This window comes from Stomoxys calcitrans, chromosome 4 (genome assembly GCF_963082655.1).
Source record: "Stomoxys calcitrans chromosome 4, idStoCalc2.1, whole genome shotgun sequence".
Taxonomy (NCBI): domain Eukaryota; kingdom Metazoa; phylum Arthropoda; class Insecta; order Diptera; family Muscidae; genus Stomoxys; species Stomoxys calcitrans.
Genome location: NC_081555.1, coordinates 130,893,712 through 130,909,538, shown reverse-complemented (window position 1 = coordinate 130,909,538; position 15,827 = coordinate 130,893,712). Strand labels below are relative to the sequence as shown.

At 33.9% G+C, this 15,827-nt stretch overlaps 2 protein-coding genes across 2 annotated transcripts in view; one reads left to right on the top strand and one right to left on the bottom strand.

Annotated features, from left to right (window-relative positions):
- The window catches only part of LOC106086457 (uncharacterized), a 35,109-nt gene extending 32,205 nt beyond the window's left edge, over positions 1 to 2,904 (bottom strand). The window contains exons 1-2 of the mRNA XM_013251139.2: positions 2,824 to 2,904; positions 1,993 to 2,226 (exon numbers count right to left, since the gene is read on the bottom strand). Coding sequence (XP_013106593.2) covers positions 1,993 to 2,226; positions 2,824 to 2,854 — 265 coding nt within the window. The 5' untranslated portion in view covers positions 2,855 to 2,904. The remainder of the gene's footprint in view (positions 1 to 1,992; positions 2,227 to 2,823) is intronic.
- Positions 2,905 to 7,614: 4,710 nt separating this feature from the next.
- Positions 7,615 to 15,827, top strand: part of LOC131997388 (general odorant-binding protein 28a-like) — a 91,721-nt gene continuing 83,508 nt past the window's right edge. Inside the window, exon 1 of the mRNA XM_059368353.1 lies at positions 7,615 to 7,635. The gene's annotated coding sequence lies outside the window, so the exon portion shown is untranslated. The remainder of the gene's footprint in view (positions 7,636 to 15,827) is intronic.

Here is a 15,827-nt window from a genome sequence, read left to right as displayed (position 1 = left end):
AGATGGCAAGTTAGACCAATATTTCGTTACATTTGTTCCAAATGAAATGACGAAGTAAGTACATCTCCATTATTTGGTGGAGGGTATAAAAAGACATTCAAATTAAAAGTGGTACAATAAAATAAATGAAAATGTTTTAAGTTCTCTTGTACTACTTAATATTCAAAAAATGATATAAAGCAATTGCTAAATTAATTTTTATTCAATTATACAACAAATTACCTTGAATTCAAAAGTTTGCAATGTCAATGAACTTGAAATTTAGACGTTATTTCCATATAGACCCAAAATAAATTTCCAATAAAAGATCAATAAAAACCTGACTTTAAAATTATTTGTCAATTATTTATTTTTTTTTGAAATCGCAAAGCTTTTAGAACCAAAGTAGTTAATTAAATAACAACAGGCAGAATTTATGGTTTCATGGCCGAATAGCACTTCTGCCTTGCTGCTTTCCCCTTTTCTAACACCAAGTTGGGAGATGTCTTCGTCCACTTGATTCTTCAATCATAGTCTTGTCAAAGTTATCAATTCAAATAATTTTGCGACAAGAGCTTCTCCTTCCATTCAATGTAGCCAACGTTGGCATGATTTAACGATGTTGTCGTTAAAAACCCGAAGCTCTATTTTGATTTAGACCCATGGTTTCTTGGGCAAAACTTCGTAAGATTTATCGTAAATTATTATTCCATTAAGAACAAAAGATACTTCTGTCATATCAGTGAGTACAGTTCAATTACAGTTTTGGTTCACTGATGTGGTACCTCCTTTTTTATACCCTCCACCATAAAATAGGGGTATTCTAATCTAGTCATTCCGTATGTAACAACTCGAAAAATTGATCTATGACCCCACAATAAAATGGGGGGTATTCTTATGTATTCATTCCGTATGTAACACCTCGAAATGTTAATCTGAGACCCCATTAAGTATATATATTGTATATTCTTGATCGTCATGACATTTTAAATCGATCTAGCCACGTCCGTCTAACTTTCGAAGGAGTAAAGCTTGGGGCTTGAAATTTTTCACAAATACTTCTTATTAGTGTATGTTCCGTCGGCTCCTGCTGCCTTGTTGTTGTTCAGTCGCGTCTCAGCTACTTGTACCTCATTCTGAGTAGGCGGTAAATATTCTATACTATATGGTTCTGCGGTATCCTGTTCGCCGTCATCTTTGACTGGGTAAAATGTTCTTTCCATATCCTCAGCACACTATACACGAATAGAGATATCCTCTTGAAATTTTGCACAGATACTTCTTATGGACGTATGACGGTGAGGATAGCAGATTTCAGATTTGGTTATAGCCCCATATAAACCGATCTCCGTTTTTGACTATTGAACCCCTACGCACCTCCATTTTGTCTCTCTCAACATCCACTTTGCTTTTGTACACCAATATCCGTTTTTTTGAAAATTTCAAAAACTTGCACTGTTTTTTGAACAGTTGTCGTTCGGGCTCGGCAATAAAAGGAGGTCCCTTACCTCATTGCAGCTCAACGAGAAAATTTTTCGAAAACAGGTTTTAGCAATAAGTCGGATTTTTGACCAGCATATGTTTGATCATGGCGGCCACCGTAGAGGAGAGTTTTGCTTATGTTCGAATCCAGGCGAAAACATCAGAAAATTTTTTTCCAACAATGGTTATTGCCTCCTAATGCTGGCGACATTTGTGAGGTACAGCATCACGCCACTCGGGCTCAGCTTTAAAAAGGAGATCCCTTAACTTCAACTTGAATCGGAATGTACTCATTGATATGAAAGAAGTATGTCCCTGTTCACGGGCAAATTTGCATATGCTTGACCATTCTCAATACATTTTTCTCAGCATACATACTGTTCTATCGGTCTTCGTACATTATGGATCACTTTTCAAACATGTTAAATTACTCTTCATACATGTTCTATTCATCGTTTATTACGTAGATGCATTTTCTTTTACACAACTCCAATACCATTTAAAATTTTATTTTTTATAATCTCTACATACCAGAATATGTCATCGCATTGAGTATTCCTTTATCCAAGAGATCCAAACCCAAATCACATTCGGCACTTGGTAACACATAGGAAACAACTGCTGTCTCAAACACTGAAGCTATAGCCGCTGGACATCCCACCAGCAGCAATAAAATATTAAACCATCCAAAACCGGTGGCTGTGATGGCCGTTTCAAAATCGGCAGGTGTTTTCAAATCATATTGATATTTATTGTCAAATTTCGCTGCGAATAAAACACAAATCACTTTCAATCGAAATTTTCAAAAAATAAATATAAATTTTAGAAGAAGAATTTTTACAATTTATTGTTCCATACAAATTTGCAATAGTAGCACAAAAATTAAATCACTTTCACTTAACCTGTTAAACTAATCACCGTTAGATTAGTATTCAAAAATATTTCAAAATGATGGATGAGGCTGGGATTATGAATTTTCTGTTAAAGTAAAAAATTTAATTTTTGAGAGTTTTTAGAAAAGAACTTAAAAGAAAATATTTTTTCATTAACATATCAATACTAGTTATACATAACATTGTCACACACAATCGAAACACTTAAATCACATTAAAAATAATCGAAAATGTGTTTTTTTAATTTTTTTTTGATTTTTTGTTTTTGTTGTTTTTTCTCCAAAATTGAAATTTTTAATAAATCCAACTAAAATTTAATTTTTAAACATTTTATATTGACATTTGTTTTTCTTATTCTATTGCAAAGAAATCACTAAAATAAAATCACATTCTCAGCTTCAGTTTCATTTTCTTCTATATTTTCTTTTATTGAAAATTTTTGGTCACATGTTTCTTTTTTCGTATTCACCTTTTAATACCGCTTTGGGCTTACTACCCATTTTGCAAATATTTTATAATACTGAAATTTTTATTTTCTCTAGGGAGTTTAGTGTATTCCAATTATTCTCAATAGCCACCGTTTATTGATTTTCACAGATTTTGAGACGTTAATTAGTTAATTTTGTTTTTTAATTTTTTATTATTTTATCACATGTTTTTAATGCGTTCAATTGTTGATTTGAATTTGTGGAACCAGTATAACAAACCGCCGCCTATTACGAAAACCGTTAAGCCGGCTAACAAATATGATCTTTATTCAATTGTGTGCAAACGCGTACTAAAACCATTTGCAATGATGTCTTTATTTTTATATACCTTGCGTTTAATACGTTTACGACCTTGAATGGCATTATGGATTCGTCTAGGAAATTGTAACATTTGATATATATTTTGTTAATAAATTTATAAAGTTATTATTTATATAAATAAACAAAAATATTCACACCTTTTGGTCTTTTCGGCATAGTTCAATGCGTAGTTGATGAAATTGACCACAGATGCGGATGGAGAGTCTATGTCTATAATATACTCAATTATAACAGCATAATTACTTTAAAATATCACATTTTTGGAAATGATTCACACATTTTACCAATTGATGTTAATATGACCCACATATATTTGCATTACTGTTAAAAAAACTAACGGAAGGCGTCGAAACGGGACCCGGGCTTAAGGTGCGCGCTAGCTGGGTAGGACGGAACACAACAAGTACTTCGACAGCAGCAGATAGTGAGGCAGCTAAGGAAGAATCTTCCACATCGCAAGTGTCCAGTGTCCCGAGGAAGAGTTGCTTCAATGCTTTTTCAACTGGCGCTGGATGCTCAAGGAAACTAATCAGAAGACGTGGCTCACGCAACAGTGGAATAGCCTAAATCCTGACTATGGTCCGGTTTCTGCATCGCCGCTTCGGCCACCTTAAAGGTCCCTTTGATGGCAGAAGGACTTAATGAGGTTATTAACCAGAAACTATTGGTGTGTGCAGGAATGGTTCGTGAACTAAGAATTCCCGGATTTAAACTAATCAAGGGTACGAGGAAAGTGGTGACACAGAGCCTTTATCGGTGAGTTTCTCCATTATGAAATGGCAGAGTATACTGAAAAATTTTCACTTTTACAGATGACGTTTGGCACAATTATCAACCTACACAAATAAAATATATTTGTGCAAAATTTCAAGCGTCTAGCTTTACTCCTTTGAAAGTTAGGGTGCTGTCGATAGACAAATAGACGGGCAGACGGACGGACATGGATAGATGGACTTATTGATGACCAAGAATATATATACAATACTTTATGGGGTCTTAGACTCATATTTCGAGGTGTTACAAACGGAATGACGAAATTGTTATACCCCCCATCCTATGGTGGAGGGGTATAAAAAAACTATAAAAGCCTAATCTTCAACTTACAATACCGCAAAACTTGGTTTGCTCAAAAAGTAATTGCAGATTTTTCATATAGTCGGCGTCGACAAATTTTTTCACAGCTTGTGACTCTGTAATTGCATTCTTTCTTCTGTCAGTTATCAGCTGTTACTTTTAGCTTGCTTTAGAAAAAAAGTGTAAAAAAAGTATATTTGATTAAAGTTCATTCTAAGTTTTATTAAAAATGCATTTACTTTCTTTTAAGAAATCCGCAATTACTTTTTGGGCAACCCAATATTAACTTCTATATATGAGCATATGTCCTATCATAAGTCGTCTATAAATATACATATCTAGCAAAATTAACAAATCTTCTTAAATCAAATCATGAAAAAAATTGTTAAAATTTTATGATGAATAATAACTTTTTAGTTTAATCCAGTGAATTTATAATAAACGTTATTAACGTTTAATTTCGGAAGTGAAATTTTGAATTGAGTTTAGCTGGAAAAAATTTAAATCGACACTAATGCTCGCTTTCAAAATAAAAATTATCTTTGTTGATATGAATGTGTGTTTACTAGTTTTTTTTCTTCTCGCATGAATGCGATCAGCTGTGAGGTCACTCAATAGTACGGAACGCTGTTGGAAAATCTTAGAGAAAAAGTTTTCAAGCACTGTCTGGTTATCTAAAGAATTCTGTCGCACAAGTGGGATTGGGAGTGCCCAATAGGTATCCGATTCAGCTCTCTTGAAGAATCCGCCAAGGAAATGATATTCATGCCAAAATTCAAGCAGACAATCCAAATCCAAAATTTGCTCTCAGGACTTTTAAATCCTTTTGAAAAATCCACAAAATTGTACTCTATCATCAATAGATAGCAAAACGAAAAGGATGTCTCCATCCAAAAGGGAAATACATACAAGGAAAGTAGTTGAATCCCTGCAAGGATAAAAAAAATATATTATCTCAGGCTACAGAACACAAACTGGATAATAGGTGGGCAGAGGCAACCGAACTCGATTCTGGAAACAACTGGCCAAGATGGTTGCGATGTTGCCCCCTTTTCTAGTCTCGGCCGTCAACAAGAGCATATTGGCTGAATTACCACTACTAACGAAAACCTTCCAAACCTTACCAATACCATGACGAGGGAAATAGGTGCAGAAAGGAATTTAAATCCACCACGCAAAAATTGGGGCCAAGGCTTTAAATCGAGACATCGGTTTATATGATAGCTATATCCAAACCTGAACCGATCTGGGCCAAATTGAAGGGGGTGTCGAAGAGCTTTACACAACTTACTGTCCCACATTTCGGCCAAATCGGACAATAAATGCGCATTTTATGGGCCTAAAACCTTATATTCAAATCTGGATCGAACTGAGCCAAATTGAAGAAGGATATCGAAGGGTCTAACAAAACTATCTGTCCCAAATTTCGGCGAAATCGGACAATAAATCCGCCTTTTTTATCACATTCACTTTTATTAGCTATGACAGAACATTTGTTCCACTAGCCGAACGTAGAATAGCGTTCCAAGCGCCTCGATCTACAGCGCTCATTCTTAAATCTCTGACACCAAGTTTCGAGGTGTCTCCCACCACTTGACCTTTCCATCGGGCTTTTGGTCATCCCGGTTTGCGTGTTCGCCTTCAAAAAAAATCTTTTCTGGAGCTTCTTCATTCATTCTGACAACATGACCTAGCCAACGCAGTCGTTGTATCCTGATACATGTAACTATGCTATCGTCGCCATATAGCTCATAAACCTCGTAGTTCATACTTCACCTATATTCTCCATTAACGCAAACTGATCCATATATTTTACGAAGAATCTTTATCTCAAATATTCCAAGCACTGTGTCATCTGCATTCACAAGTACCCATGCCTCAGAACCATATAACAACACGGGTAGTATTAGTGTCTTGTATAGTGTAATCTTCGTCTGTAGAGCCTTGTTTGTAAACTGCTTACTTAATCCAAAGGAGCATCTGTTTGCCAGTATTATTCTTAGCTTTATCTGACTGGTGTCATTCGTTTCGGTTACGACGGTACCGAGGTAGATAATGTTGCTGACTATATTAAAGTTGTGGTTCCAAACTTTCTCCACTTTCTTCTATGGGCCGAATACCTTAAATCGAGAGATTGGTCTACATGGCAGCTATATCCAAATCTGGACCGATCGGAGCCAAATTGCAGAAAGAAGTCGAGATGCCTAACACAACTCACTGTCATACATTTCGGTGACATCGGACAATAAATGCGAATTTTTTGGGCCCAAAAGCTGAAATCGAGAGATCGGTCTATATTACAGCTATATCCAAATTTTGGACCGATCGGGGCCAAATTGATGGCCTAACACAACTCACTGTGCCAAATTTCAGCAAAATCGGATAATAAAGACCTAAGAACTTAAATCGGCGGATAGATCTATATGGAGGCTATATCAAGATATAGTCCGATATAGCCCGTCTTCGAGCTCAACCTGCTTACGGACAAAAAAATAATCTGTGCAAAGTTTCAGCTCAATATCTCTATTTTTAGAGACTGTAGCGTGATATCAACAGACAGACGGACGGACATAGCTTGATCGTCTTGGATTGTTACGATGATCAAGAATATAAATATTGTATATTTTACAGGGTCGCAGTTCAAAGTCATTAACAGAAGTATAGTTCAACGTAGAGGAGCGAATCTTAACATGGGTTCAGATAGCATCAAGATTAACAATTACAGAGGTAGAACAAATTAAGATATTTATATTATGAAACAACGATGTCCACCCGTAGAATTCTTGGGGCAGCTAAAAAAATATCAGAACTGTGTGAGGAGGAATGGTTCGTGAAAAGCCTGTATTTGCGAGTTTCTCCATTATGAAATGGCAGAGTATACTGAACAATTTCCAAAGATGACGTTTGGCAAAATTATCAACCAGTGCTGCCACCACGAAAAACTTAATTTATTAAAAATAACCCTTTAGTGTGAAGCCAGCATCTCAGACATTGTTGATGTAATTTATATCAATCAGGGACAACCCATACTGTGCTCATTGTTAGTGGAAATATTTTCCGGAAAGTATATATATATATACTAATTAAACGACAATTATTATTAAACATGCCATTTAGTCTATCATTTAACTTATTTTTGTTACAAAAACTACTGAAATTTACCGCACATATACCTATCAAACCAATGGTTATTAATCAATATTGATTAATCAACATTTAGACTGCAGTTTCTGATACACCAAGATAGACAAATAACCCAGTCACTCGTCAGTCCTTTCAAAGAATGTTCACGGTCACAATAGTTTTTATTTCTCCATTTTTATTTTCTTTCTCCCTGATATTATTTTTTTTAATTTACATTTCTATTTACAGAAAAACTGATCACTTCTCCAAATCAGGTAAGTTCGATAACTTCAGGGTGTAGAGTAAAAATGTTAATTTACCAACCATGTGATATTTGAGACACAATAATTTTTTCTCTTAATTTTTAAAATCTTATCAAGTTTTTGTTGTGGACAAAATGTTGTCTTTCCTTTGCTTTTACGTTCAATAACCAAACAAAGACGACAAAATAGCAATAACAACATATCAATTATTTTGAACTTCATTTGCATGCTGTTCAGCTTCTTAAGAACTTCAAACAAAATGCAAACCTGTCCCCCAATAGACAGTAATAAAATATTATCCAAAATGTTGTTTATTATCTTATAACTAGAGTCCGGATTTTTATGCAAAATCGAAATATTGGAATAGATTATTTGGAAAATGTGTTGGTATTTTGCAATAAAATTGAATTTTAGAAATATATAATGATTTTGAACCTCAAAAAGCAAATTTTTTTTACAAAATATAACAGCAATTGCCAAATAATAGATTGCAAAATTTCGATTTTGCATAAAAATCCGAACTCTACTCATAATGTAGATTTTACTAATGTGAGTACCATGATAATCATGTTTTTTTATTTTAAATTCTGTTAACACTTTCGAAGAAGTGCAATTAACTGCATATTCTAATTGAGTGTTTAATTGTAATTAAGTTAATTAATTTCATGAGTTGAATTTCTCTAAAGGCAAAATTTCAACGTATTTTTCTCTAAAGACAACATTTCGATGTAATATTCTGTAACGATAAAATTGATTAAAACTCAAGCTCGAGACCTCAAAAATTCTGTGCAATTTAGAAATAGGATTGAGAATACTGTAATAGAAAATGACGATATGATGGTGTCCTTCGATGTAATTTCCTTATTCCCTAGTATTCCGGTAGCCCTAGCCTTACGTATTATAAAAGATAAGTGGACTGGTTTAGCCAATTATACTCATATGTCAAAGACCCCTTTCATGAAAATTTTCAAGTTCTGCATCCAGGAAAATCGATATTTTAAATACAAGGACAGAATCTATCAACAAAAGAAAAGACTACCAATGGGTTCACCAGCTTCCCCAGTCATAGCCGAAATAGCTCTTGGAGAAATCAATAAACATCTGTGATATAAGTTTATCTGAACTAAATATGTTGACGAACTTTTTGGGATTTTAAAAACATGTGCAATAGACAATAGTATTAAATTTTTTCAATTCGAAAAGGAAACAGAACAAACTGGCGTACCTATTTACGACCATAACTAGAGATAGAAACAGACTACAGATTAATTAGTACCAGAAACCAACCGCGTCGGGGAGATTGGTGAATTTCCACTCCAAGTCTCCAAAGCGGATTATACTGAATACCGCTTCGAACCTTATAAACAGGGTCTTAACCACTTAACCGTAGTGATATAAGGCCAGAACAAGATCGGAAATGTACCCACTCCAAGTACCGATTACACCTCTGGCAAACCGAACAGAACCAGTGTCCGGGGTTCTGTTCGGCACGGACCAGAAGCGTGCGGAGAAGGCACTGCGGAATATGCCTCACCCATGACGAAACCAGTAAGGAAGGGCAAAAGGCGGGCGGTACCGACTGTATAATACCCTACACCTACCCTATAAGTACAATGTGGGAGCTATATCCAATTCTGAACCAATTTTGATGGACCTCGGTGGATGTTTTCAGACTTCTCAGGTAATGTGGTAGTCGTCGAGGAAAGCGTTGTGAAAATTTTTCGCAAGATTGGTCAAACTATACGTTTGCAGTGGCTCTTGGGGTGAAAATCTAGCGATATACATATATGACAGCTATATCTAAATCTGGGCCGATTTCTATGAAATTCATCATTAATATCTAGAGTCATAAGAAAATCCTTCCTGAAAAATTTCGAGAGAATTGGTTATAAAATGAGCACTCTTTTGCAATAATAATATTTCTTAAAATCGGACTAACATATATATGGGAGCTATACCTAAATCTGAACCGATTTCGAGCAAACTTCTCAGATACTGTGGCAGTCATCGAGGAAAGCGTTTTGCAAAATTTTGGCAAGATGGGTCAATAAATGCGCTCGCTGTACTCTAGAAGTTAAAATCGGGCGATATACATATAAATGAGAGCTATATCTAAATCTGAACCGATGTCCATGAAATTCACCAGTAATGTCGAGAGTCAAGAGAAAATCCTTCCTGCCTAATTTCGAGAAAATCGGTTAACAAAAGACCATTTCATTCTATTATTACTGAAAATCGGATGAACATATATATGGGAGCAATATCCAAATCTGAACCGATTTCGAGCAAACTTCTCAGGTACTGCGAGAGTCGTTGAGGAAAGCGTCGTACGAAGTTTTGGGAAGATTGGCCAATAAATGCGCTTGCAGTGGCTCTAGGAGTGAAAATCGGGCGATATATATATATGAGAGCTATATTTAAATTTGAAGCGATTTCCATGAAATTCGCCAGTAATGTCGAGAGTCATAAAAAAATCCTTCCTGTCAAATTTCGAGAGAATCGGTTAACAAATGACCATTTTATTGCATTATTACTGAAAATCGGACGAACATATATATATGGGAGCTATATCTAAATCTGAACCGATTTTTTCCAATTTCAAAAGGCTTCGTCTCTAGTCCGAAAGCCATGCCTGTACCAAATTTTAAGAAGATCGGATTAAAATTGCGACCTGTACTTTGTACGCAAATTAAAATGGACAGACAGACGGACGGACATAGCTAAATGGAATCGGAAATTGATTCTGAGTCGATCGGTATACTTATCAATGGGTCTATATCTCTTCCCTTTGGGTGTTACTAACAAATTCACTTAGTTATAATACCCTGTACCACAGTAGTGGTATAGGGTATAAAAAGGACGAACACGTACATCGAGGCGGCAGCCCTTACGGATGAAGGATTCTATCGGGTCAATCCGGTGCGTAAAACCGGCTGTCATGATGATGGCACTTTCTCGGTCTTTGTGGCATGTGGTTGGGAACGGCTTCTTATTCACCGCAGCTGACCCACATATCTACAGGTTGCCCAACCAAAGACCCGGTAGTAGGCTCAGCTTGCCTCACCAGCTAAGAGCAGGCCCCTTTTCAAATCATTCTTACCAATAGTAATTGATTAGACCTTAGTTATTTGGTTTTTATAGTTTTTTATTTAAATTTTAAATAACTTGGTTAATACATAATATATTTTTAATATATCATTTTATTTATTTTTTGTCTGGTTTTGTATTATTTTCTTCTTAAAAACTACCAAAATAAAAATATTGATTTAGTTTTTGTTGTTTGTTGTTGTTGCTGTTCATGTCTTTCTCATTGAATATTCAAAATTATGTTGGTTTAGTTAATTTTGTTTGTTTTTTAAATCTTGGTTTTCATTGTAGGGATTTCAATGCGTAACGCATTGTTTTTTCAGTTTAAATTTTTGTTTACGTTTTTATTTGATAATAAAAAAATTTAAAAATAATACTCAATACATGTATAGAATAAAGGAGTGAGGGATTTTTACGCAAAATATATATAAAGATGAGACCGTAAAAAATCGATTGATGGATGCTTTAGATCATCGGGGATAGGAATAATTTTCAACAAATTGGGATTTATGTTAATTGTTGTTTTTATTTGCATAATGCAAAAGTAATATAATTGCATAATTTAATTAATTATATATTTATAAACAATCATTATACACTTTATAATGATAATAATAAAATGTAATTACATAGCGACAGAACAAATAATAGAAGAAAATAGAAGAAAATTCCAGTTTTTTACCTTTCTTTATGTATAATATAATTATTTTTATCATAATGAGGACCATTCTGGTAATAAAACTTTAATTAAACAAAAGATTTTATGACCACCTTTTTGTAAGCCTTCAGAGTAGCGCAAAATTATGTCTTACAACATGTAGATTTGCTCCTCTTTCAGTACTAGAATAGCCCTGATTATTATTAGGTGCGTTTTTGTTACTGGCTTTGGATATATATATTTTTTTTGAAATAAAAATAACTTTAAATGGAAGTTATCTCCTGTGGGAAGTTGTCAAAGTAGGGAATCTGGTTTTCCCAGCTGCTAGTATCCGACAATGGCGGCGAAGAGGATACCGCAGAACCAATACCTGATGATGGCATTGATTGTTTACCTCCTAGTCAGAATGAGGACCATGTAGCAGTAACCTGACTCAAGAACAACAAGGCAGATAGAACCGATGGGTTGCCCGCTGAACTATTCATTCTTATAACTTCCAAGCGTTTAATTATAAAAAAAAAAACATTGTTTTAAAAATAAAAACGGAAAAACGATGTGTATACCCCTGCGCATGTGCATTCGTTGCTCTCTAAACCTCGATTGAACCAACGAGAATGATAATACGTGTGACTTGCCATCAACGCTACCGTAAAAGGCTGAACATCACTAATTTAATATCCTGCTGGAGAGATTATACGAGATGCAAATGAGTACGTCACCGGAAGTAGAATCTGCTGCCTTTGAAAGAAGTGAAAGAGAATCAGTGAGAGTGGGTATGAAGACAGGACAATTTGGATGGTATCAACTCCCGCAACACCTTGTACACCTAGCAGATAAAGAAAATGGAGAATGTTGGGACTTTGAGATAGTTAGGAACTTTATCTACCTCGGCACCGCCGTAACCGAAACGAATGACACCAGTTTTGAAATAAAGCGAATAATAATACTGGCAAACAGATGCTACTTCGGATTAAGCAAGCAGTTTAGATACAAGGCCACCGCTCGACAGATGAAGGTTACACTATATAAGACACTAATACTACCCGTATATGGTTCTGAGGCATGGGTATTTGCGAAAGCAGACGAGGCAGTGCTTGGAGTGTTTGAGAGAAAGACTCTTCGTAAAATATATGGACCAGTTTACATTGATGGAGAATATCGGCGTCGTATGAACCATGAACTGTAAGAGCTGAATGGCGATGTTTGCATAGTGAGACGTTTCAAAATACAACGGATGCGTTGACTAGGCCATGTTAGAATGAATGAAAAAGCTCCGGCGAAGAAGTCTTTTGAAGACAAGCACTTTGGTATAAGCAAACCGGGACGATTTAATCTCCGATGGAAAGATCAAGTGCTCAAAGACTTATCGAAACTAGGTGTCAGCGTTTGGAAGAGGAGCGCAGAGGATCGACGCGCTTGTTTCCTACATAATAAATTGTTCTTAAATAGTAAGAAGTGTTATCATTTTGTTATGAAACTCCCTTCCATTTATATGGGAGAATTTTTCCCAAATTTTATCGCCTCATTCTCCCTTTTATTTCGATTCAGAATAAGAAACAGGCAACCATTAAAAGTAGCGTACAAATTTATTTTCATCAGACTTGTGTACTCGAAACAGCAGATTTTGTTAGTTAAAATAGTAGTTAGAAATATTTGCTAATACAGCATGTTTTGCTGAATTTGCTATGTTTGCTGAAGCAGCAGTAATGTCTGCCTTCCCATTTTCAGCAGACAGAAGCTGCTGTTTTAGCAATATTTTTTGCTGTTTTGAATAACAACTAACTAACAACAATCTTACCAAATCATTTCTTAATAGTGTCCAAACGGCGTGCGGCAGTGCAACACCTCTATAGAAATAAGTTTTTACACGGCTGCCATACCAAATGGTACAATACCTCACAAATGTCGCCATTATTAGGAGGGGATAATATTTTGCTGATAATATTTTTCTGATGTTCTCGCCAGAATTCGAACCCAGGCGTTCAGCGTTATAGGCGGATATCCGACGATTGCTAAGTTCAAAAATTGACTTTTTGCCTCTGAAACTGGTCATTAGTACCATCGTGCAATGGGACAGATAAAAAAATTTCATTGACATTTTCTCTTTAGAAAAAATTTCATTAAAATTTTCTCTTTAGAAAAAATTTCATTGAAATTTTCTCTTTAGAAAAAATTTCATTGAAATTTTCTCTTTAGAAAAAATTTCATTGAAATTTTCTCTTTAGAAAAAATTTCATTGAAATTTTCTCTTTAGAAAAAATTTCATTGAAATTTTCTCTTTAGAAAAAATTTCATTGAAATTTTCTCTTTAGAAAAAATTTCATTGAAATTTTCTCTTTAGAAAAAATTTCATTGAAATTTTCTCTTTAGAAAAAATTTCATTGAAATTTTCTCTTTAGAAAAAATTTCGTTGAAATTTTCTCTTTAGAAAAAATTTCATTGAAATTTTCTCTTTAGAAAAAATGTCATTGAAATTTTCATTTCATTGAAATTTTCTCTTTAGAAATACATTTTATTGAAATTTTACTTTTAGAAAAATTTTTATTGAAATTTGGTTTTTAGAAAAAATGTCATTGAAGTTTGGTTTTTAGAAAAAAATTTTATTGAAATTTTGTCTTTAGAAAACATTTAATTAAAAAAAGGCATGTCTTAGTTTCAGTCTAGAAAACATGCCTTTATAAGTGATTCGCAGATGGGAAAAGGCATGTGTCCTGTTTGACAGATCCTACTGATGAGATTTGTATGGTGTCCGACGAAATCGCGTACTAGGAAACCAGTCAATACTATTACAGCAACACATGTTCAGCCAAACTTTAAAAATAAAGTTTTTCGTTTTTCTATTTTAACAGAAACAGAGAACCCTACGGTCTACAGCTGGTCGATATACGAGTTTTGTCTTTGGAAAAAAATTCATGGACATGTTGCTTTAAAAATATTTTTTTTTTAATTTTCTCTTTAGACAAAATGTTTTCTTTGTCTTTAGAAAAAATTTCATTGAAATGTCGTCTTTAGAAAAAATTCATTCAAACTCGTTGATTGTACTGTTAATTGAAAGGGTTTGTGTCTCCACTAGAATTAACATTTTCTTCATAGGTACATAACCAAAGCCATAGTAACAAAAATCACGCCCATAGAATTATATAACATAGCTTTAAATAATTTTAAGATAAACACAAGCCAAGTTTTAATTTTAGAGACTTAAGTCTAAGTCGCATAGAAAAAATAATATATAAATAAATCTTACATGTGTTAAAAAAAGGTGGTAAATGGGGTGGTGGGTTTATAGGGTTATGGGGCAGCCAAAAGCAAAAAGTCTTATTTTATAAGGAATTCGACAATTAAGGCTAATAATGTTAATTTTTATTAAATTTAGTTTAGGTTTCAAGAGTTCATGTTGATGTATGTTTCGTGAGTTATGTTTTCTGTTTTGTTTATGTTTGAATGATTATGTTTCTTTACTACAAAAAAGGATAACAATTTATTTTAGTTTTGTTTTTTTTTTTACTTGAAGTTTGTGTTATATTGTTTGTTTGTTTGTTTTAATACTTTTTACAATCTATGGACTTTTAAAATATGCAAAATTAAAAATAGTTTCGTTTTAATAATTTGTTCATTCATAGTTTCACTTTGGACACACGCACAGACACACACACTTAGTGGAGATTTTAATGAGATGAATATTTTTTAATGAGGATGTCTAAAGTTAATATTTTTCCTAGTTTTAAAATGTTTATTTGCGGATCATTACAACTTTTTATGGAGTGTTTTCATCTATGAGTCCATATAAATCGATGTATTTGAAATTTGTTGAGAGACACCACAGAGGGGAATAGCATCAAAAATTATGGGAAGGGTTTTTTGTTTGCCTTAATAAGAAAGGCGGCTTTATGAAAAGACCATAATACCAAAGATATAGATTAGGGTGATGACTTGTATACAACCTCATATACCTGTATCATATTTTTATGAGTTTTTATTTAAGATTGCCTATGAGGTGATTCGAAAATAAACCTCGCGCACAAAACCATTTAAAAAATGTCGCAAAAATTTAATTTCAAATGGAATACATTTTATTTAAGTCCTTAATAGGCTAAAGTTCATTCATTCGTGCAACTGGAAATAATTTTCGAGAAAAAAACTCAAAAAGTCATCACCCTATGATAGATATTAGAAAATATTTTCGCTGTCATATAAAACTGATTTGATCGCCTATAAGTTATGTAAAAATGTATAAAATTTACTGTTTTTTATTCTTTAAATGCTGCAAAATTTTCCTTTTCCCAGGTGAAGCTCCATTCATATGAAGATTTTTCCTTGAGATTATTCACTTTACACAATCATAGTTTGTTGTAAAAGAAATAAAATAAGACAACTGCTTCATCACGAAAATGATAGCATCAATTAACGTTTTTCGAAAAGTAATTGAAAAAATTTTCAATTAAAAAAATTGCATATTCCA